Source organism: Carassius carassius, chromosome 46 (genome assembly GCF_963082965.1).
Source record: "Carassius carassius chromosome 46, fCarCar2.1, whole genome shotgun sequence".
Lineage (NCBI taxonomy): Eukaryota > Metazoa > Chordata > Actinopteri > Cypriniformes > Cyprinidae > Carassius > Carassius carassius.
Window position 1 is genome coordinate 5491459 of NC_081800.1, and position 24393 is coordinate 5515851.

Sequence of the window (24393 nt, forward strand, 5' to 3'; positions counted from 1 at the left end):
AGCGCACGAGGATCGTCATCGTCCGGATAAACGCGCAGCACACCTCACTGAGGAGAATCAAGACCGAATCAAAGCTCGAGAGCGACTGCAGGACACGAGGAAGTGAAGTAACTCGTGTGGATCCTCTAGACGCGCCATTCTCTCGCTTCACAGACAACATATTTTTGAATGTTGACTTCTGCTGTACAAGACTATAGGTGATATAAAGGTAAGTGGACTTTATATGAACTGAGTGTTCAAATCTACACTGCTTGGCTAGACGTTTGCAAGCACAGCCTATCCGTTTTCCATACTTTCGATTTGATGTTTCTTTTTCCATTTATTTTTATACGTTCCAATGTGCAATTTGGGCGTTCCGAGTTTCAAATATTAATATTTTTTACATCTTTTTCTTATTTATTCGCAGATAGAAATAAGAAATAATCGACCCTATATGAAATGAGATTTCTACAAGCCTATTATAATAATAATAACAATAATAATAAACTAAAATAAGCTGTGTGTGTTTTTATTTTATTTTTTATTTTATTTTAATAAAAATTTATTTTAAAAATGCAGAATGTTTAAGAGGTATGGTTTGGTGTAGGGCGATAGAATAAACAGTCTGTACAGTATAAAAACCATTATGCCTAGGGATGTCTTAACTTGAGTAAACTTGTTTTTTTTTTTTGGTTAGCTTTTAATATAAAGGCTTAAGGATGGTCAGATTAGACTTTTCCTGTAAAACCTGATAGATGCTTTTAAACAAAACAACTGCCATAACTTGTTCAAACTGCAAACTTACCTGGTTTTAAGAAACGTGGTGTGAGTCCAGATTCACACATTCTTCACCTAACAGACTAAAACCAGTTTGCCTGGTTTACTCTCTATTTGTTGTACCTCAGATATAATGACAAATGATGTGTGTTTTCATTAAATGCAAATATAGTGCATAATGGTAGACGTGCCTAGGCAAAATTCACTTTGCTCACGAGGAAAGATCAGTCATGGTTTAAAAGAAAGGCCTGTATCACTGGGGTTACAATACATAATAACAAATCAAACATTCAGTAATTCCTTTACTACACAGCCAGCTCTCAATCATTTTTTAGGATTTTGAAAGTATTTCCACTTATAGCTAAATCTGGGTTTTCAAATTAAAATAATACACATCAATTGTTGCATTAAAGCAGCAATAACTTTTTGCTTAAATCAACTTTCTGACTTAAAACGTGAACTTATTACAGTCGACGCTACATCAAATATTTTTTTAAAAAGTTACACACAATGAAAAGCAAATGTAATGCACTTGCAGTTAAACTCCATAGAGCAAGACATTTCAGAGGCATTCAAACTAGAAATGTGCAGCCTGCTTCTGTTTTTGGTAACATGCTTTTATGAACTGCCTAATCTATTATTTGAGCTTTAAAGCTGTCTAAATCGTCCTTGTGGTGATGCTACCTTTCTAACCAGATATACAATACTTATTAATAACAAATATGCTGATATTCACAGACATATTAATTTACGTTTACACTCCCTTTGCTACTTTTCCCTATACTACTAAGTAGATGGCAACTTACTAGTTTGAGAAGCACTATTCTGCTGCTCTTCATGACAGTGTTGAATTTGTGAGTTGAATCTTTCATAATCGGCCGTTAATTATTCAAACGGGGTCAGTGTGAATAATTGCACAGTGCAACTACTGATTAAAGACAATCAAACATATTGGAAAAACAGCATTTGGAGGTCCAAGTGAAGTGTTTAATGTTGGTGTTACAGTATTAAAGTGTCTGTGTCTCTTAACAGAAGAAGGTGTGTGATGAGATGCTATCTGAAAAACATCCTCCTCCTAGCTGCTGGTCTTTTCATTTTGACCAGGGTCTACATCCACACGCGGGAAGCAGAATCAGGAAGCCTCGAGGTATTAGGTTGTGTTTATAGCATGATTATTAAATATCCAAAAAAATCAACCTTCTTTTATCATTTACACACACTTGTGGCAGTCCAAACCTGATTATCCACAATCAGGTGTTCCACAATGAAGGAAAGAATGTCAAATAGGTTTGGAATGAGCTTAGTTTGAGTAAATAATGAGAGGGTTTTCATTTGTGGGTGAAGTATCCTTTTAAGAATCTTATTGTGTTGTATGTCCTCAGACAAGGTTAGTCTCAGACTTTGGCACACCACAAGGTGCCCTTGTTCTGTTCATATTGTAGTTTGATGGCGTTTCCTGTACATTTGAGTCATACTGCTAATGATTTTTCTCTCACAACATAATATTTCCCATGACATTACATCAGGTTTGAAAGTGGCGTAATATGCTGAACGTTGTGTACAGTGTAAGAGAATAGTGAACTAGGTTATTTATGCTGTGGAGACTGTAACACTGTGACAGTATTGGTATGAAATTGATTACAAAATAATAAAAGCAGTCTGAAGAAGACCCAGAAGGGTTGAAACGTTGCCTTTTTATTAAATATGGGAGTTAAAAGCAGTGTTGTGGACATTATAATTTTTTTCACTAAAATAATAAAAGAAGTCACACTGTATTTGAAACAAAGAAGCACACTTTTGAAACTAAACATTTCACAAGAAGTTTCTTTCCCTTGTTTTTGGTTAGAAATGATAAAGAAATATAGAACAAAATGTATCAAGTATCAAGACAAGAACTACAGTATATATATTTTCCTGTTACTTCTGAAAAGGTTTAACTCATAGGGTACACAGCTTTTTTGAAATAGCTGTTGGTGATAGAATTAGGCCATTTACTCACATGACGGTGTGGTTACAACAGCAGGGTCTAACTGCTTAATGCTGTGGTTACAACAGCAGGGACTAACTGCTTAATACTGAACTTCCTGACATGTTTGTAGCTCTCTTCACTTTCAGGAAAAAGGGTACAAAAGCTGTCACTGCAGTGGTACCTTATTTTTATCTTTTTGACCCCTAAACGTTGCATAGTAACAGGTACTTATTAGTACCTCTAGTGTACATACAGTACTAGTAACTTTTGAAGGGGAAATCTACATAGTGACAGACTCTGGACCGTTATTTCCTTTTAGTTCTGAGCAATGAATTATTTTTATTATATCTTGTTTGCTACAGGGGTCGTCACTGACCTGGATCTGGGATAAGGAGACTTGGATGGAAGATCTTAAAGGCCATTACCTGCATTTCAATGTTTCCATTAAAGTTTTGGCAGGAGTCTTCCAGCAGTCCAAGAGTGAGTTATCTGTTTTCATCTACATGCATTTAGATCTGATCAGCAGTGTCTAACACACATAAGCCTAAAGGACTTGCTTAGCTGGATCAGTTGCATTTACTTAGGGTTTTAAGCTAAACTTTACAAGGGTTTGGCCTTCCCAGAATTGAGTTTCACGTACCTGATGTAGATGTTTTGTTTTTGGTGCAACAGATCTAGAAGATAATGCTACAGATGTCACTAAAAGGAATTGCAATTAAATGCGATGTCCATTTTTTAAATGCTGCATAAATAATGCTATTTATCAGTCCACCAGTGCAGCAAGTGCAGTGTTTTAACACTTTTAAACTGAATTTTTTATGTACATGTGAGCAGCTGTCATTGCATCAAGTTTTGTAGTCTACTGTACTTGTTTTCGAGTGTGAGGCTGCTTCCTGTTTGAACCCCTCTGTGAAACTGTGAAAATCACACACATGCAAGATTTGTTCTCCAGTAAAAGTACAAGCTGTTCTTAAAACAAGAACAATTTACTTGAGAATATATCTTGAAATAGAGGTAATTGTGTATATATATATATATATATATATATATATATATATATATATATATATATATATATATATATATATATATATATATAAACATGAATAGTCAAGGCCTGGTCCTCTCTCGTCCTGCATTGTCGTCACTCTTTTTCCTGAGTGCCTCTGTGGGACTCGAGACCACAGGTGTTGCTCATTGCACTAGCCTCGCTCTGCTCCCATGGCTCTCCTCAGCCCGACCCAACTCACCACATAATACAATACAAATACAACAGTACAAGAGCATGTTGCAAGATCAACTCATTAAAGGGACTTGTTTTGCAAGCGGTATCCGCGGAATCAGTGTAGTAATGAGTATAATGCAAGTTATGGTAACATACATATACATGGACTCATATATGAGCCTCAAATAATAATAATATTAATAATAAAAGTGCAGATCCGATTTTCTCTGGACTTGCTAAAAACCACTTTGCTCACAACTTTCCTTTGATGGTTCTCAAGAGACATTTAACAAATTTGTGGAGTGAGCACTTGTGCTGAGCGTATACTCCTTCTCTGTGAGAGAGGTGGAGGAGCCCTCTGCCAATGTTGGTGTAGGCACCAGGTTTATCTCGGTTTCCAGTTCCATCCTGATCTCCAGCTCTACCTACTATGCCCTGGTCTCCAGCTCCACCAGCTCTGCCCTGGTCTCCAGCTTCACCAGCTCTGCCCTGGTCTCCAGTCCACCAGCTCTGCCCTGGTCTCCAGCTTTACCAGCTCTGCCCTGGTCTCCAGTCCGCCCAGCTCTGCCCTGGTCTCCTGTCTGTCAGCTCTGCCCTGGTCTCTAACTCTGCCCTGGTCTCCAGCTCCACCAGCTTTACCCTGGTCTCCAGTCCACCAGCTCTGCCCTTGTCTCCAGCTCCACCAGCTTTACCCTGGTCTTCAGCTCCACTAGCTCTGCCCTGGTCTCCAGCTCAACCAGCTTTACCCTGGTCTCCAGCTCAACCAGCTCTGCCCTGGTCTCCAGCTCAACCAGCTCTGTCCTGGTCTCCAGCTCAACCAGCTCTGCCCTGGTCTCCAGCTCAACCAGTTCTGCCCTGGTCTCCAGCTCCACCAGCTCTGCTCTGGTCTCCAGTCCACCAGCTCTGCCCTGGTCTCCAGCTCCACCAGCTCTGCCCTGGTCTCCACTCCACCTGCTCTGCCCTGGTTTCCAGCTATGCCCTGGTCTCTAGTCCACCAGCTCTGCCCTGGTCTCTAGTCCTCCAGCTCTGTCTTGGTCTCCAGTCCACCAGCTCTGCCCTGGTCTCCAGTCCACCAGCTCTGCCCTGGTCTCCAGTCCACCAGCTCTGTCTTGGTCTCCAGTCCACCAGCTCTGTCTTGGTCTCCAGTCCACCAGCTCTGCTCTGGTCTCCAGCTCCACCAGCTCTGCCCTGGTCTCCAGTCCACCAACTTTGCCCTGGTCTCCAGCTCTACCCTGGTTTCCAGTCCACCAGCTCTAGCCTGGTCTCCAGCTCCACCAGCTCTGTCTTGATCTCCAGCTCCACCTGCTCTTCCCTGGTCTCCAGCTCCACCAATTCTGCCCTGGTCTCCAGCTCCGCCAACTCTGCCCTGGTCTCCAGCTCCGCCAACTCTGTCCTGATCTCCAGCTCCACCAGCTCTGCCTTGGTCTCCAGCTCCACCAGCTCTGCCCTGGTCTCCAGCTCCGCCAACTCTGTCCTGGTCTCCAGCTCCGCCAACTCTGTCCTGGTCTCAAGCTCCACTAGCTCTGCCTACGATACATGTTCACAGTGTTGTCTGTTTTTGTTGTCAGCTTTTGTAGTCACTTGTAATCCTTTCATTAAGTGATTCATCCATGGTTATATCCCCAAGTGTATCGTTATCTTGTTACACTTTTTAGCCCCCTGTGTATATACTGTATACAGTCATGGCCAAAAATATCGGCACCCTTTGTAAATATGATCACAGAAGGCTGTGAAAATGTATCAGCATTGTTAATCCTTCTGATCTTTTATTTAAAATAAAATCACAAAAATCTAACCTTTCAATGGATAATAAGAATTTTAAATGGGGGAAATATCATTATGAATTAAATGTTTTTCTCTAATACACATTGGCCACATTTAAAGGCACCATTTTATTCTATGCTTTTTGAAACCTCCATTTGCCAGTTTAACAGCTCTAAGTTTCCTTCTATAATGCCTGATGAGGATAGAGAACACCTGACAAGAGATCAGACACCATTCCTTCATCAAGAATCACTCCAGATCCCAGATCCCCAGCTTCTCCTCTTAAGTTCACCACACTCATTTTCTGTAGGGTTCAGGTCAGAGGACTGGAATGGCCATAGCAGAAGCTTTTGTTTTGTGCCCAGTGACCCATTTTTGTTGTTTTTGAGGTTTGTGTTTGGATTATTGTACGGTTGGAAGATCCAAACATGTCCCGTTATGTGATCTCTAACAGAGACACTTTTTTATGTTTAAGTCAAAGATGCCATGTATCAAAACAAGACACCCAGGACCTCCAGCAGAAATATAGGGCCTCAACATTAAAAATACAGCAGTATATTTAATTGGACACATGGGGTACTTTTTATCCCTGTGTTCACCAAACCCATTTAGAGTGTTTGCTGCAAAAAGCTTTCTTTATTTATTTCATCTGACCATAGAAGCCAGTCCCATTTAAAGTTGCCGTTGTGTATGATAACTGAATATGCTGGGGATTGTTTTTGAATGAGCTAGGATAATTTTTCTTGAAACCCTCCCAAAAACATGTGGTGATGTAGGTGCTATTTGACAATTTTTTTTAAGGTTTTCTGACCTTATCTATTTTCTGCAATTCTCCAGCTGTGATCCTTGAAGAGTCTTTGGCCACTCAAACTCTCTTTCTCACCGTGCATTAGGACGATATAGACACACGTCCTCTTACAGGCAGATTTGTAACATTTTCTGTTAATTGGAACCCTTTTATTATTGCCCTGATGGTGGAAATGGGAATTTTCACTGCTCTAGCTTTTTTCTTAAAGCCACTTCACTAATTCACTAATTAGTGTAGCTCACTTATCCTTTGGTTTTTCTCATTGTGATGGATGATTAAGGACATTTGGGCTTTGTTTTCCCTCCTATTTATATTTCTTTTATCCATGGCTGAATAATTTCATGTTCATAATCACCCTGGAGTGCTCAAAATTATAAATATGAATGGGTATATACTTCAGAGATATTTTACTCATAAACATTTCTAGGGTTGCCAATAATTGTGTCCTACATGTATTTGAGAAAAACATTTATATGATAACTATATTGCCCCCCCATTTTAAATTCTTATTGTCCAATGAAAGGTTAGCTTTTTGTCATTTAAATAAAATTAAAGATCAAAAGGATTAACAACGGAGATTAATTTTCTCGGCCTTCTTTGATCATATTTACCAAGGGTGCCGATATATTTGACCTTGACTATAGCTCTTGTGTTTTCAGTGTTTGGTCAGTTGTTAAATGTAATGGTTGACATTGTTCATGTTTGCTTTTGTTTCTTTTATCTTGGTCCTCGTGTTCACGGTTGTTTGTTTATTTTGTGACTTTCAAGTCATTCCAATGCTCCATTCTTTTGTGTTTTGCTTTTAATAAAACCCCTGTAAATAGATGCATTCATTTAATTTACAGCCAAACCTGTTTTCACATTGATATTCAAGATTCAAGATTTTTATTTGTCACATACAAAATTATATATAGCATATATAACCAGCAGTTAAATGTGAGTCAGGTCCGCTCCATGGACAGTGCAATTATTAAAGAAATCAACACAGATGAAAATATACATAAATAAAGCTATGTAAGAATGAAATAAAAGTAAACAATAAAAATATAAGAATAAAATATAAAAAAGATCTATATTGTAGGATTAAATATAGAACGCAAAATAATGTACATGAAAGTAAACTGTAGTCTTAAATATTAAGATATACAGGAATGTACAAGAAGCAAATGTGCAAACAGGGTGACACTGTCAGTGTGTCTATGTGAGGTAGTGAATGATGAATATCTTACTGATAAAGTGTACATTAAGTGGAGGCATGAGGATGTTAAGAGGCTGGTTTTGAGTTTAGGAGCCTTTAGGAGCCTCGGTTTTTGCCTTCAGGCTACGGAAGCGCTTACCAGATGGCAGCAAAGTGAAAAAATGGTTACTGGGGTGGGTGGAGTCTTTGGTGATTTTAGCAGCTCTGCTTCTGCAGCGTTTGAGGTAGATGTCCTGCAGAGAGGGGAGAGCAGACCTTGAAATGCACTCAGCTAAGTGCACAACTCTCTGCAGGGCTTTGCAGTCTTGACTGGAGCTGTTCCCATAACACACTGAGATACACTGAATCAATACAATTTCTATAGCCCCAGAATAGAAAGTTTTCGGGATTGCTGGTGAGACCCTGAATTTCCTCAGCTGTCGCAGATGGTACAGTCTTTGCCTGGCTTTATTAACCTGTGTTTGAATGCGAGTAGTCCAAGTCAGGTCCTCGGAGATGTTTACACCAAGGTACTTGAAGCTGCTCACCCTCTCCACAGGGGTCCTGCTGATCATAAGAGGTGTATAGGGCTGCTGCTGTCTCTTCCTGTAGTCCACAATCAGTTCTTAAGTTTTGCTCACATTCAGAGAGAGACAGTTGTCCTGGCACCATGATGTTAATTTCTCTACCTCATCCAAGTATGCGGTCTCATTATTGTGGTGAATGATGCCCAGAACCACAGTATCATCAGCAAATTTGATTATAGATGCGGAGCTGTGCGAAGACACGCAGTCATGTGTGTAGAGAGAGTAGAGCAGGGGACTCAGGACACAGCCCTGTGGGGCTCCTACGTTCAGGGTGATGGAGCTAGTACTGGCCTAGTTTCACCACTTGAGGTCTGCCGGTGAGGAAATCAAGAATCCAGTTGCAGAGTGAAGAATTCAGGCCGAGGTCTATGAGTTTAGAAGCTAGCTTTAAGGAGACTATAGTATTAAAAGCTGAGCTATAGGCAATAAATAGCAGCCTTATGTAGTTCCTGTTATTGCTGTCAATGTGTGTGAGAGAAGAGTGCAGAATGTGAGAGATGGCATCATCTGTGGATCTGTTTGGGCGATAGGCAAACTGAAGAGGGTCCAAAGTATCCGGTATGGAGGAGCAGATGACGTTTTTAACCAGTCCTTGTGAGGGCAACTGGACAATAGTCATTCAGACAAGAGGGTTTATTGTTCTTAGGCACAGGGATGATGACAGATTTTTTGAATGAGGAAGGAACCACCGGTGTAGCAAGGGACTCATTAAAAATTGATGTAAACAAACCAGCGAGCGGATCAGCACAGGACCGCAGAACAAGGCCAGAAATCCCATCAGGTCCGGCTGCTTTCCTTACATTCACTCGCTTTAGTGCCCTCCAAACCTCATTCTCTGACACGGTGATCACATGATGATCGCTGATCTGACTGCTGCTTCCTGACGCGCTGATCGACAGACTCACACTGCTTAGATTGCTTTCAAAGCGGCCGTAGAAAGTGTTTAGCTCATCAGCCAGCGACGGATCTGCTCTCACCTCTGCAGAGGATTTATGTCCAAAGGCACAGATGGTCCTTAGTCATTGCCACATGCGTCGGTAGTCATTTTACTGGAAATGTGACTCTATGCGTTCCCTGTATCTGTGTTTGGCGGCTCTTACTGCGCGTCGGAGAGCATAGCACGATGCTTTGTACTCGCTCATGTTTCCCGACAGAAGACCGGCGTTGTAAGCAGCAGTGCGTTTGTTTACTGCTGCACGGATTGATCTGTCCACCCACGGTTTCTGATTAGAGAATGTCCTTATAGTTATTGTATCCGTAGCTTGTTCGGCTAGCGTGTTTACAAAGCTTAATGCTACATCCATGAACTCGCTGACGTCAGATGAAATTGCGCGAAACATGTCCCAGTCTATGTCATCAAGAGCAGCCTGTAGCATTGCTTCTGATTGGGCGGACCATCGCGTCACCACCCTCTGCACCGGGGGATCTTGAACGAGCCGTTGTTTATATTCCGGTGTGAGGAAAATGGCGGCATGGTCCGATTTGCCGAAAGCCGGTAGTGTGCGAGCTTTGTAGGCATTCTTAAACTGAGTGTAGCAATGATCTAGTGTATTCGTTCCTCTGGTTGGACAGGATACATGTTGATAAAAATTAGGCATAACTTGCCTGAGTTTGGCTTTATTAAAGTCCCCAGCGATGATAATAGCAGCGTCAGGATGTTTGTTGATGTTGCCGCTGAGCGCATCGTGAAGCTCAGACAAAGCTCGATGATCGATGAAAACTCCCTAGGCAGATAGAATGGGCGGCAAATAATGGATAAATGTTCCAGATGAGGCGAGCAGGAGCGCGACAGAGTGGAGATATTCCTGGGGTCACACCATTTCTTGTTAATCATGAAACACACTCCTCCGCCTTTGGATTTGCCGGCCTCGGCTGTCCTGTCCATCCGTAAAACAGAGAAGTTTTCAGACGGCGTTACAGCAGCGTCCGGGACCAAGGGCATGAGCCACGTTTCAGACAAACAAAGGATGTTACAGTCCCTAATGTCCCGTTGGAAACTTATCCTGGCTCTAAGATCGTCCATCTTATTCTCCAGAGACTGGACAATGGGGAAAAGAATGCTAGGTAAAGGAGGGCTGTGTGCGCTTTTCCTCAGTCTGTTGCGAATCCCAGCACGTTTCCCGCGGTGTTTCTTGATCCGTCGCCTCGGGTGGTTATTCAGGTGGCCATTGTTCACCTCGGCGTTCCGGAGAATCTCAGATGGCCATGATGGGTTGGAGGATAAAGTGTCCTGAAACAGGTCAGTGAAGCGGTGTCCAATGTCCAAAAGTGTTTCTTTGTCGTATATGATCGGTGCAGAGGTAATGTGTGTAAAAAGAGAAAGCAAAAGTAGGTAAAAAAAAGTAAATAAAAACATAATCTAAGCGGAGCGACCTGGATGGCGACCGGACTCGGCGGCGCCATCTTCTACACCCCCATCTCTTCTACACTCTATCTATCTATCTATCTATCTATCTATCTATCTATCTATCTATCTCGACTATTTGCCAGTGGAGCAAGAAAAAATGTAACTTTGAATATTTTATCTGAAAAACAAAACAAAATCTTGAATAAGAAATTGTGAACCCAGAAAACAACTTTATATTCACGCCCTTGTGTTTCCTCATTTTTCAGAATACCTGACAGTGGGCCTCTCATCTGTGAAGAGGGAAAAGGGCAGTTATCTTCAGGACACTCTTCAGTCAATCTACTCTGCCTCCTCAGAGGAAGAGCTGGATCATATGGTCGTCGTTGTCCTTCTTGCTGACTTTGATGTGAGCTGGATCCAGCAGACATTGGAGAAGATTACAAATGAATTCCACACGCGGCTGTCCAAGGGTCAACTTCTTGTCATTCATGCCAATGAAGACAACTATCCTCCCCTCACAGGACTGAAGAGGAACTTCAATGATGCTTCTGAGCGCGTGTCCTTCCGTTCGAAGCAAAATGTGGACTACTCCTATTTGCTCCATTTTAGCAGTAATCTCTCCCAATACTATGTCATGCTGGAGGATGACGTGAGCTGTTCGAAGAACTTTCTCTCCAGTATACGTGAGCACATCCATTCAATGAGCAACTCAAAGTGGGTCACATTGGAATTCTCCAAGTTGGGCTACATTGGAAAACTCTATCAGTCCAGAGATCTGCCCATTCTGGCCCGATTCATTTATAATTTCTACCAAGAGATGCCCTGTGACTTCCTGCTGTCGCATTTTCACAAATTGTTGATGCAGGATGAAGTCATTCGTTTCCGCCCATCTCTGTTTCAGCACATGGGCACTTATTCATCATTTAAGGGGACGTTCAATCATCTCAAGGATGAGGACTTTGTTGAAGAAGTTGCTGATAACCCTCCAGCAGACATTAGCACGAATATTGAAACTTATCAGACGAATACAGTCGACAAAGCTTACAGCCAGGGCTTAGAGTATTTCTGGGGTGTATCACCTATTGTCCCAGAAAACTACATTTTAGTGGTCTTTCATGAACCTGTTCTCATCTCACGTGTCCAAATACATACAGGATTGGATGGGAAAGATGAGCTGGCCAATGCTGAAGTGGAACTCGGAAAAACGCTGGTGAAAAAGGAGTCGGAGGTGGAGTGTTCCGGATTTGACAAGCTGGGTGCTTTTCAGCAAGGCCAGTTTAATGAACCAGCAGTCCAGAAACTTGTGCCGGCAACCGTGGCATGTCTACGAATCCGAGTCACTGCAGCCCAAACGAGCTGGGTTGTTGTACGCAAGATCCAGGTTTGGATTGTTAAAGCTGCCGAAACCCTCTGAAATATTTCTGGTGTGAATTCCTTATCATTACTTACAAAGGCATGAATTCTTTAAAATAGGCATGTTTAGTAATCTCTGTGTGAGGATACAAGCGTGAGGGAATGATAGTTAAACTGCATAAAATAATATTATAAATAACCTTAAAATAAGATACATTTACTTTGGCATAATATATTTTCTTTAGGAAGCTAAATTTAAATTACATTTATTTGTTAATATATTTTAACAGAAATAAAATACTATACTGTAATAAAATAATAATTTTAATACATTTAAATAAACATACTTTTAGCTTAAGTGTAGTAAAAAAAACAAAAAAACTTTTTGATAACTTTTTGCACGATTTCCCAATATGTTCATTTTATATTTCATACAAATAGGGTCAGCGAAATAAGGGATTAAAAAAAAATCAGGCACACTGAAGTATTCAGACTTTGTTAATAATTTGAATTAAATTTATTTTCATATTTTCTGTTTTTATTTTAATTTAAGGTAAAGGTTTAGTAATGTTGCTGGGTGTTTTGTCATTTATTATTTTTCTATTGAATATGTCTGTATAATGTTTAAGTTTTAGTTTATTTAGTTTTTATTTTAGTACTTCAGCTTTAAACAAAAATGAGTAATGTTGACTTAACCTGCTCAAATAAAGCATTTTACAGTCAAAGTACTTAGATTTACAAGCCTTTAAAAAGATCATTCTGCCCCCTAGGGGTGATGACTTTGAAATACAATTCCCTAGTTCTATCACCCCAAACACTTCTAAGGGCAAAAGTGCTGATACCAGTTTACATTCAACACACACACACACACACAGAATGATCAAACACACACACTTATATTAATTTGGCTCAGTATTTGGGGAAAATTACGCATTTTATAACAATATATCATGTTGTGTTGCACTTATCTTGTTTTTGACAATTATATCAGCACGTTTGGTTTATAAAACCTCACACATCGTACAAACTGATTTTCACTCAATGAATAGGAGTATGTGTTCTCCTTCTTTTTATTTTGTTTTGTTTTGCATTATACTATGTTTCCGTAAATTTGCTAAACTGTATACTCAACAGTTTTCTGTGTCAGCCAATTAAACTGCTTTCATGTTTCTTGGAACACTCAAATAGTCAGAAACTTTCAACTCAAATCAATATTTTATGTTAAATTATGTTCTTATTGTTTGTAATTAACAGGATCATTTGCAGTCTGTCAGTCATTATTGCTAAATAAACCACTTCAGGATGGTACTCCACATTGCATTATGGGTCTAAATTGATATAATGACATGCTAACTGTACTGGGTTGCCCTTGTGAAATATATATTATTGTATCTACACTATAGTATATACTATTATACATATCTGAAACCACTAGTGAAAATGCTTTTACTTTGCATTTGTATAACTTAAAGGGGACCTATTATGCAAAATTCACTTTCACATGTTGCTTGGACATAAATGTGTGTTGGCAGTATGTGTACACAACCACCCTATAATGATATAAATCCACCCACTCCTTTTTTTTTTAATCCCCATAAATAATAACAATGTCTCCTAACTACCTGTTTTCAGCATTGGTGTTCTGTAGCTGGATGTATGAATCCACAAAGCTCTCTCCATTAACTCCTGAAATCTGAGCCACTGAAGACAAGGTGGATAAATTTTTTTTTTTTTTTTAGAAAATGCTCTCTCAACTCTATCGGAATTAGTTTATGTTTGTGCGAACAATTTTACAATGGACTGCTTTGTGACTAAGGGTCAGTAGTATAAAGCAAGTTTTGCACAAAAGTTGCTCCTGAACGATGGAGCAGTGCCAACAGCTCCAGCTCCAGATGAAGAAGGTATTATGCGTTAGGTTTCAAAATTACCTTTCTGAAAGACCTTCTTGCCACTCTGAAAGACTAATGTTGTTAAAGCTACCATTGTCTCTCAGCTTTCACTGATGCTGCCTTCACGTCCTACCAGAATGACCGTAAATAGGAAAGTGGGAAATAAAATTGCATATAAAAGCAATGTGAAGTGGACCACTGGGATTAGTCAAGCTCATAGTGTGTAATAGAATGCAATGGCACCATGAGTTTTTTTTTTTTTTTTTTTTTTTTTTTAAATCGCGCCACACAATTATTTTTTATGCTACTCTCATCACCTCTTTCATTTCGTTTCTCAACGGCACCAAAGGTCTCAAAGTCGGTTCTATTAAATGCTATCTGAGTGGAGTCCGTTTTTTTTTTTTCAAATTCCAATTCAAATTGTGAAACTGGTGTATAAATTTAATAAAGGAACTTGTGTTCCTGTAGCTCAATTGGTAGAGCAGGGGGTTCGATTCCCCGGGAACAAATGATAGGTAGAAATTGATAGCCTGAATGCACTGTAAGTCACTTTGGATAAAACTGTCTGCTAAATGCATATTTAATTTAATTTAAATAAAATTCCGTGCACACAGACTGAAGTCCTTTGTTCTTTTAATTGTGATGCTTTTGGCTCATATTTAACAAAAAACCCACCAATTTATTATCTCAACAAATTAGAGTACTTCATAAGACCAATAAAAAACATTATTAGTACATTGTTGGCCATCTGGAAAGTATGTTCATTTACTGTACATGTACTCAATACTTGGTAGGGGCTCCTTTTGCTGTAACTACTGCCTCAATTCGGCGTGGCATGGAGCTGATCAGTTTGTGGCACTGCTGAGGTGGTCTGGAAGCCCAGGTTTCTTTTACAGTGGCCTTCAGCTCATCTGCATCGTTTGGTCTCTTGTTTCTCATCTTCCTCTTGATAATAACCCATAGATAGATTTGGTGCTTTTGGCAGTGTGGGCAGGTTCCAAATCCTGCTGGAAAATTAAATCAGCGTCTTAAAAAAGCTGGTCAGCAGAAGGAAGCATGGAGTGCTCCAAAATTTATTGGTAAATGGGTGCAGTGACTTTGGTTTCCAAAAAACACAAAGGGACCAACACCAGCAGATGACATTGCACCCTAAATCATCACAGACTGTGGAAACTTAAAACTGGACTTCAAGCAACTTGGGCTGTAAGCTTCTCCACCCTTCCTCCATACTCTATGACCTTGGTTTCCAAATGAAATACAAAACTTGCTATCATCTAAAAAAAAAAAAAAAGGATTTGGACCAATGGCAACAGTCCAGTTCTTCTTCTCCTTAGCCCAGGTAAGATGCCTCTGACATTGTCTGTGGTACAGGAGTGGCTTGACAAGAGGAATACGACTACCATAGCCAAATTCCTTGACACTTCTATGTGTGGTGGATCTTGATGCCTTGACCCCAGCCTCAGTGCATTCCTTGTGAAGTCCACTCAAATTCTTAAATCCAGTTTGCTTCACAATCCTCACAATGCTGCAGTTCTCTCGGTTGGTTGTGCATCTTTTTCATTCCCCACTCAACTTAACATGCTTTGATACAGCGCTCTATGAACAGCCAGCTTATTGGCAATGCATTTTTGTGATTTACACTCCTTGTGAAGGGTGTCAGTGATTGTCAAGAGACCATTTTTAAGGCTCAGGAAACCATTGCAGGTATTTTGAGTTGATTATTCATGTCATCATATTCTAATTGGTTGAGATCTTAAATTAGTGGGTTTTTGTTAAATGTGAGCCAAAAAAACACCACAATTAAAAGAACCAAAGACTTAGACTACTTCAGTCTGTTTCCATTGTATTTAATACATGAGTTTTACAATTTGAGTTGAATTACTAAAATAAGTGAATTTTTCCTCGACATTCTAATTTGAGAAGCACCTGTAGTTGTCCCGGTCTCCGCTGTTTTCAGGTCTGTAGAGGTCCTCTTTAGGTGCTGAGCCACCATCTGAGCTGGATACGGGTGACTGCAGTGACCATCTGATCTGGATACAGACTGGATCTGGTTGCTATGGTGACCTCGGAGTAAAAAATAAATAGACTAATATTAGCGTAGATGCCATTCTTTGAACCATGTAGCAAGCACATTTTATTTTATGGGAAGTGTTCCCGCTTGCAGGCAGGCTAAAAATATTTTAATGAATTTGAATTAGAAATGTGTCAGTGTGTTATGTGCAAGCCAGGATAAAGAGATGGGTCTTTAATCTAAATTTAAATTGACAGTGCGTCTGACAGAGTGTGTTACGTAGGTTATTTCCACAGTTTGGGTGCCAAATATGAAACAGATCTGCCACCCACCGTTGATTTTGATATTCCAGGCATCAAATTGCCAGAGTTTTGCAGCGTACATGTAGGACTTAAATGCAATAAGTCTTTATTAGTAATAATATTTTACAATTTATACAAATGTTTAATACGGTGCAATGTTGACAGAATTGGGCTAATACGTCCTGGTTCTAGTAAGAACTCTAACTGCAGCATTTTGAAACCAGCTGTTGTTTGAGCTTGCAGAACAACTACTCAAAGCATTAAACAATCTAAACTTCAGGTCATGAACGCATGCATTAATGTTTCTGCATTTGTGCATAGGTCAAAATTTGATATTTTTGAGATTGTGAAAAAAAGTGCCATTTTACAAATGCTTGAAATGTGGCTTTCAAAAGGAAAGACTGCCATCAAATAGCACACCTAGGTTCCTTACTGATGACGAAGATCTGACAGAGCAGCCATCAAGGCCCAATCCCAATTCTACCCCTTAACCCTTCCCCTTTCCCCTACCCCTCCGTTTCGCGCATTCACGTGAAGGGATAGGGGTGTCTCAATTCTCTTTTGGTTTGAGGGGTAGGGGTAAGGGGAAGGGCCAAATAGCCATTCAAATGAAGATTTTTCGGGACCACACTTCAAACGAAGGGGTATGAATTATCTCGGCAACATTGTTGCTACAGTGAACAAAAAGACACATAAATGTAAGCTTTTTTGGCATAAATAAAGATTTTAACGAAAAGTGATCATTTGTTTTGTTACATTTAATTGTGAGTTCATATTAATGGTCATGTTACTCAAAGAAATGTTTGCAAAAAAATAGCTAATATTTGCTAACGTCATATCATAACAGACTGCATGATAGTGCCACAGCATATGTCTGATCAGGGCGATAACTGCCGTAGACATTGATTGGGGCTAATCCACCCAATAATTAGAAATCACCAAACCATTTTCTCAAATATTGCCTATTCGAGAGAGAGAGAGAGAGAAATGGAAGTTGCATATATTCGCGTCTGTGCATTTATCTTTTTAGAGGGAGTTTACTTAAAAACCGTGATTGTATCCTCTCGTCGCTGGAAGATATAATGTTATAATATCAGGGGCGCTGCACAAGATCCTGGGCCCTATGCATAGGCAGTCCTAATGCCCCCCCCCCCTTGAAAATATATATTCCAGACTTTTCAAGGGCCCTCTCTTCTTTGGGGCTCTTCAGACATTCACAAATGTCTGGACGCAGATGCTCTGTCTTCCTCTTTTTTTTTTTTTTATTGGCAACCGCACTTAACAGTGCATTACTGCCATCACCCGGTAGCTTGGATCTTGGATCAGAAACATTTCTAATCACCCCCCCCCCCCAAAAAAAAAAAAAAAAAAAAACCACTGGCGCTGCGTGTTCAGATCCTCCAGCTTCCACCCCACTTCCCTTTAACTCCCGTAACCTTCCGTAACCTTATTTACCTCCAAATCTACTTACCCTGTCTCACACTATACTCATCCACATCTTCTACCTTTCTCTACAAGCCTAAATACATATTAATCCTATATTCTCTTCATTAAACCAGTATTATTCAAAAACTGAAACAACACATTAACCATACTATTTCCTATATCTGAGTCTAATATATTCTTTAATGTTAACTCTTTCCCTTCATTCTTCCATAATTCTTCTCTTAGCACTTCTCTTTCTTCATCATACCCATTACAATTAATAATCACATGTTCTACAGTTTCACTCTGTCCACATTTCTCACACAAACCTGTTGGATGCTTAGATATTAAGTGTAATGTTTTATTCAAACCGGTATGTCCCACCCTTAGTCTTGTAATTATACTTTCCTCCCTTCTATTTCTCCCTCTTTTTCTACCTTTTCCCACTTTCTTTTGTATTGCATATAAATGTCTCCCTTTACTCTCATTATCCCAATATTGTTGCCACTTTTTACTCATTTTCTCTTTTATTACTGATTTAATTTCTTTTAAACTATGTTGTAACTCAATTTCTACCATCTCTTCATCTACTGCTTGTTTAGCTAATTTATCTGCTTCCTCATTGTCTTTAATTCCCACATGCGCTGGGACCCACATAAACTGTACCTCTATTTTAATTTTGTTCAATTCAAAGAGATTTTGAAGAATTTCCATGATTAAATCTGGTCTTGATTCTGACTTTTGATTATCAATACTAATTATTGCTGAATAAGAATCTGAACATATGACTGCATTTTGAATTTTCCTTTCCTTAATTATTTGTACTCCTAGCAGAATAGCCATCAACTCACCTGTATACACCGACAAATTATCACTAATTCTAGCTTTTTTCTTCACCATTAACTTTGGCACATTGACTGCCACTCCTATTCTACTTCCTTTTTTAGAAGCATCTGTGTATATCTGTATATTATCTCCATACGTTATTCTTAAATACTCATTTGCTCTCATTACTTCCATCTCATTATTTCCTTCATTCTGTCTTATCTTCAGTAATGTTAAATCTACTACCGGCTGAGGAATAATCCATATAGGAGTATGCATATATATTACTCTTGGTACACATCTATAATTGTCTATCCCCATCTCCTTAATATCTTCTTCTACCACCCACCCAAAACTCTTATGTTTCTTCATTCCTTGTTCCCAACATTTTCCTAATATTTTCATTGTTGGATGTACCTCATTCTGACTATTAAGATTTGTCCAATACACAGCCATTAACTGTTGTCTTCTAATATTAAGCGGCATTTCATTTATCTCTATTTGCATTGCTGCTATAGGTGTTGTTGGATATGCTCCACAGCAAATTCTCAATGCCTGTGCTTGAATTCTATCCAATTTCTCTAACTGTGACTTTGCTGCCAACCCATATGCTATACTTCCATAATCTAGTACAGATCTTATCATTGCTATATATACTGTTTGAAGTGCCCCTCTATCTGCTCCCCACTCTTGTCCTGCCATACATTTCATTATATTTAACACTCTTTTACACCTATTCACTATCTTATCAATATGTTCTTTCCATGTAAGTCTAGTATCTAGCCACATTCCCAAGAATCTAACTGATGTTACTCGTGCCATTTTCCTGTTATATATCCTTAACTTCCATTCATTACCTACTTTCTTGTTGGAAAATATTATAACTTGTGACTTCTCCACCGATAGCTTAAATCCCCACTTATATGACCATTTAACTACCTCATCCACAGCCTTCTGCATTTTCCCCATAATGAACTTATTGTTTCTCCCTCTGAACCACAAAGCCCCATCATCTGCAAACAGTGATCTACCAACACTCCTATCCACCTTGCTAAATATATAATTAATCGTTATTATAAAAAGTACTGGACTTATCACACTTCCCTGAGGAGTACCATTTTCTATTATTCCTTGAGATGATATAGTATCTCCTACTCTCACCCTTATTACTCTTTGCTTAAGAAAGTCATTAACCCAATTAAACATTCTTCCCCCTACCCCCATCTCTTCCAACTTAATCATCAGAACCTTCCTCCATAACATATCATAGGCTTTTTCAATATCAAGAAACACAGCAATTACTGATTCTTTATTTGACAGAGCTTTCTTTATTTCCGCTTCCAAACACATAACCAGATCCATAGTTCCTCTTCCTACCCTGAATCCACTTTGAAAAGGTGTTAATTTTCCTTCTTTTTCCAAAGAATATACTAACCTATCCGTTATCATTCTCTCCATCACTTTACCTACATGAGAAGTAAGGGCTATTGGCCTATAGCTAGCCGGCTTACTTGGATTCTTCCCAGGTTTCTTTATTGGCAATATCAATGCTTCTTTCCAACTTTGCAGTAGCACCCCCATTTCCCACACTTTATTATAGAATTCTAACATTACTCTCAACGATTCCTCACTTAACTGCTTGATCATATAATAGCTGATTTTATCTTGCCCTGGAGTAGTTTCTCTCATTCTCCTCAGCGCTCGCTTTAGTTCCGACATTTCAAACGGGACATCCATCATATCATCTCTTTTCTGTCTTTTTCCCAATAGATGAGGATGCTCTCGTAATACTTCCTCCCTCTTCCTCTTAAACTCTTCAGTCAGATTTTCCGTACTGTTTACTTTTATAAATGTATTACAAAACATTTCTGCTTTCTCACAGTTTTCTATTGCTGTAACTTCCCCTTCATTTAAAACAGGATATTCCATATCTTTCCTTATTCCATTCATCCTTCTGATCATACTCCATACTTCTCCTATTGGTGTACTTCTCCCTATTCTATCACAGAAATTTCTCCAATGTTGTCTTTTTACCCTTCTTACCACCTCTTTAACCTTTGCTTGTTCTCCCTTATATTCGATTAAATCTGTATAATTATGCATTCTTCTTGCCTTCTTGTATGCTCTCCTTTTCCTTCTAATAGCTTCATCACACTCCTTATTCCACCATGGTACCATTTTTGTCTTTCTTCTTCCTTTACCCTTAGGAATATTACTTACTGCTGCATTTTTCATAACTCCTATAATTTTCTCATTTATAGCTTCTATATCATCTACCCTTCTTATTTCATTTATGTCTAAACCCTCCTCCACCCTTTTCACATATTCAGTCCAGTTAGCTTTTTCATACTTCCATCTCCCTTCTCTTCTCTCACTTCTTTCTACACAATTATTCATATTGGTACACATTTCAATCAAAATAGGAAAGTGGTCACTACCTATAGTACATTTCCTTAATACCCTCCAGTTAATTATTCCCCCTAACCTACTTTTTACAAGAGATAAATCCAACACCGCTTCTTGACCTGTTCTCATGTCTACTCGTGTACCTCCCCTATCATTCATACAGATCAAATTCATCATCTCATCCATCAATTCTTCAACCACCTTCCCATTTCTGTCAGTTACACTTCCTCCCCACATACTACTATGGGCATTGAAATCCCCACACCATATCACCCTCTCTCTACTTTGCCCTTCTATCTCCAGCATATCTTCCAATGTCATTTGTCTACATGGATTATAAAAATGTATTATTACAACACTCTTATCATCCTTCCATACCTCCACCACCACATATTCCATTTCTCTTCCTTTCCCCACCATTCTATACTGTATTTCAGATTTAATGAAAGTAACACACCCACCACCATTTCCCTCTTCCCGATCTCTTCTCACAGAAACATACCCTTTAATTACAAAATCAAATTTAGGTTTCAGCCAAGACTCTTGTACACATATCACATCTGGCTTTTCCTCCATCTTATTTAGATAACCCTTAAATTCCAGTCCATTAGCCACCAAACTCCTAGCATTCCATTGTAAAATTAATACAGACTAGGCTGTATTTCTAAAGTTAGACCATCTCTAACCATTTCCCATGTTAGCCCTTTTGATATCCAGGAACCGCTCTGCTGCTCTCACTATTATCTGTTTCTTTTCTGTTCTTCTTTCAGTCTGCGCTGAACAATTTATGACCTCTGCCATGAATAACACAAAACTCTTTTTACTTACTATCATTGTGTCATCCGATTTTTCCCTTTCCTTTTCTTCATTTCTGATTTGATCTTTCCACATCTCCTTCTCCTCACTCTCTATCTTTTTCCTTGAGTCTACTTTTTTAACTGCTTCCGCATATGACAGCTTATTTCCATCTCTTTCCTTCTGAATTTCTACTGCTCTCTTTCTCACTTCACATCCTCCATATGCCACATTATGGGCTCCTCCACAATTACAACATTTTGCCTCCACACCTCTTCCACATTTTCTGTACTCATGTTCTCTTTTTGGCTCTGCATACACTCGCAATATGACCATATCTCTGGCAGTTATAGCATCTCAGCGGAGCACGCACATATTCTCTCACCCGAAAGCTAACATATCCAATCATCACTTTACTTGGTAGCATTCCTCCACTTTCAAAACGCAACATTACAGAAAGACTTTCTTCCTTATTCCCTTCCCTATTCCTTTGCAATCGTTTTGCTTCAATTACATTTCCTCCTTTAATATTTATCATCAACTCTACCATAGTGACATCCAATGCTACCCCTGTAATTACTCCACATACCCATGATTTTCCACCTGTTTGATTACAACTTGAAATCACTTGTTTACACACAACCTTCATTTTCATCACCTTATCCCTCTGCTCCTCATTATCACAAATCACCAATAATGCTCCATCCTGAAGTACTCTTGCACCCCTAATCTCTCCTGATTGTTTCCTCAACTCCTTTGTTAACTCAATTGGGTTTACCCCTTTTACTCCTTGTCCCTCTTTAAATCTTACAATCATTTTTATTTCCTCTCTCCTTTCACTTATTACCCCCCTTTCACTATCCTCATCTGTACCTACTGAATCATCTTCATTATCTTTCTTCCTCTTATTATTTGCTTTTTCAACACTTTTTATTCTCCCTCCGTCCACTTGTGTCCAACCCATCTCATCACTTTCATCTTCAATCTCTGATTCATCAATTCTAGCTCTTGTTTCTGATCCAGCCTCCTCTTTTTTCTTTTTCCTCGATTTCCCCATCGTATTCTTCTTATTTCAGCAACTTTTATACTTAAAGCAATTCAGTATAATTTATTTCAAACACTCACGACGGTTGCAAACACAAGTTAGTCTAACTTCCGTTTCCGGTCCGTTCCGAAAATCCGCCCCCGGCTCCGTGTCGCGCGACGACCCTCTGTCTTCCTCTTTCTCCATCAGTGTATATATGGTGTTTATATTAAGTAGGAGATCACCATCAGGTGTAAGTGTTGATTGCTGGCCAGCTGCTGTGTATGTGTTGCCTGGGGCGACTGATGTCGGGACCCTGGCAGTCTGCCACAATATTGTAGTATCAATCAATTTATATAGACAGGTGGTGTTTTCGAAAAAGTCAAAATACAGAAATATTACTACAGTTAACAATTATAATAATTGATTCATTTTGAATACATTTTAAAATAATACTGTACAAATGGTTTAGGGTAAGAATGATTTAAAAAAAAGAAATTAACTCTCTTTTTTTCCACTGGGATGCTTGAAATTTGTCAAAAGTGATAGTAAGGACATTTCAAATGTTACAATATAAAATGTTTCTTTAGAACTTTCTTTTCATCAAAAAAAAAAAAAAGAAAAGAAAAAACTGTTTTCAACATTTGTAAGTATTACTTTGCATAAAAGAAATAAATAAAATTTTGAAATAAATTAAAATAGAAAATGGTTATTTTATATTTAATTATTATTATTTATTTTTTTTACAATATTACTATTACTGTTTTTTTTACAGTATTTTTTATCAAACAAAAACAGAGACTTTATTTTCCTTGTTCCAAACTTTTGACCTCCAGTATGTGTGTTAGATACAGTAGACGTTATGTATAGTGGAATATGTATATGTATATTAAATAAATAAATAAATAAATAAATAAATAAAATAAATAAATAAATATGCACATTCTTCTTTCACCTTTGACCTTGGCTGAAATGTGTCTGTCCCTCAGAAGATATGGTTGTGGAGGAGACATCATAAAAAAGGGATGGGTCATGTATCCTTGTGACCTAGTATTATCCCGAAGCGACCAGTGTGTATCATGTTGCCCTCTAGCGTTTACTTCCATGTTTCTAGTACAACGTGACCAGGTCGACTTGTTGGCAGGATACTGTGAATGTAACTGATTGCACAACCATATATTATCCTCCTGGCATCTTCTGAGCACCACAGAGAATCTTTCAGTTATAAAGGGCTCAAATAACATCCTAATTATATAAAGTCTGCTAACCCCTACACTGATTATTGAGGCTGAGAGTGCACTAAACATAGACTGATTCAGTTACAGTCACCTGGAGTCAATGCTGTGGTCAAGACAAACACACGCCTGACCCCACGCTGAGGCTTTTCTCCTTCGGTCCGTCATATTTCACTGCTCAGTTGACCTGAACATTTGAACCGAAGACCGACTGTATGGCTTTGTATTTTTTTATATACCAGTTTGAAAGTTTCTTTGCAGAGTTTTTTTTTAAAAATTTTTTAAATCTATTAAATAAATATTTTACTATATTTAATATGAATCAACCTGAATACATGTACACATAAATATTTTCAAGGGTCAAATCAGATCAAATCAGCAAAAATGCATATACGCACATTATAGCATATGTATAAAATTAATGTGTGCATCCTATTATTTTAACTTAATGACTTAATATGTATATATTAAATAAATATAGCATTTATTTTGCTT

At 38.8% G+C, this 24393-nt stretch overlaps 1 protein-coding gene across 1 annotated transcript; it reads left to right on the forward strand.

Moving 5' to 3' along the window:
- On the forward strand, positions 1-12255 carry LOC132129446 (alpha-1,3-mannosyl-glycoprotein 4-beta-N-acetylglucosaminyltransferase C-like). Its single transcript, XM_059541058.1, has 4 exons — positions 1-208; positions 1789-1903; positions 3088-3205; positions 10900-12255. The coding sequence occupies exons 2-4, from the start codon at positions 1802-1804 to the stop codon at positions 12045-12047; spliced, it is 1368 nt and encodes a 455-aa protein (XP_059397041.1). The 5' UTR covers positions 1-208; positions 1789-1801; the 3' UTR covers positions 12048-12255.
- Positions 12256-24393: the final 12138 nt, after the last annotated feature.

Excerpts from the sequence above, each read along its gene's own strand:
- LOC132129446 (XM_059541058.1), top strand. The coding sequence starts at position 1,802 with ATGAGATGCTATCTGAAAAACATCCTCCTCCTAGCTGCTGGTCTTTTC. Across the intron at positions 1,904-3,087 it reads CAGAATCAGGAAGCCTCGAG|GGGTCGTCACTGACCTGGAT; the intron begins GTATTAGGTTGT and ends TGTTTGCTACAG. Across the intron at positions 3,206-10,899 it reads AGTCTTCCAGCAGTCCAAGA|AATACCTGACAGTGGGCCTC; the intron begins GTGAGTTATCTG and ends CTCATTTTTCAG.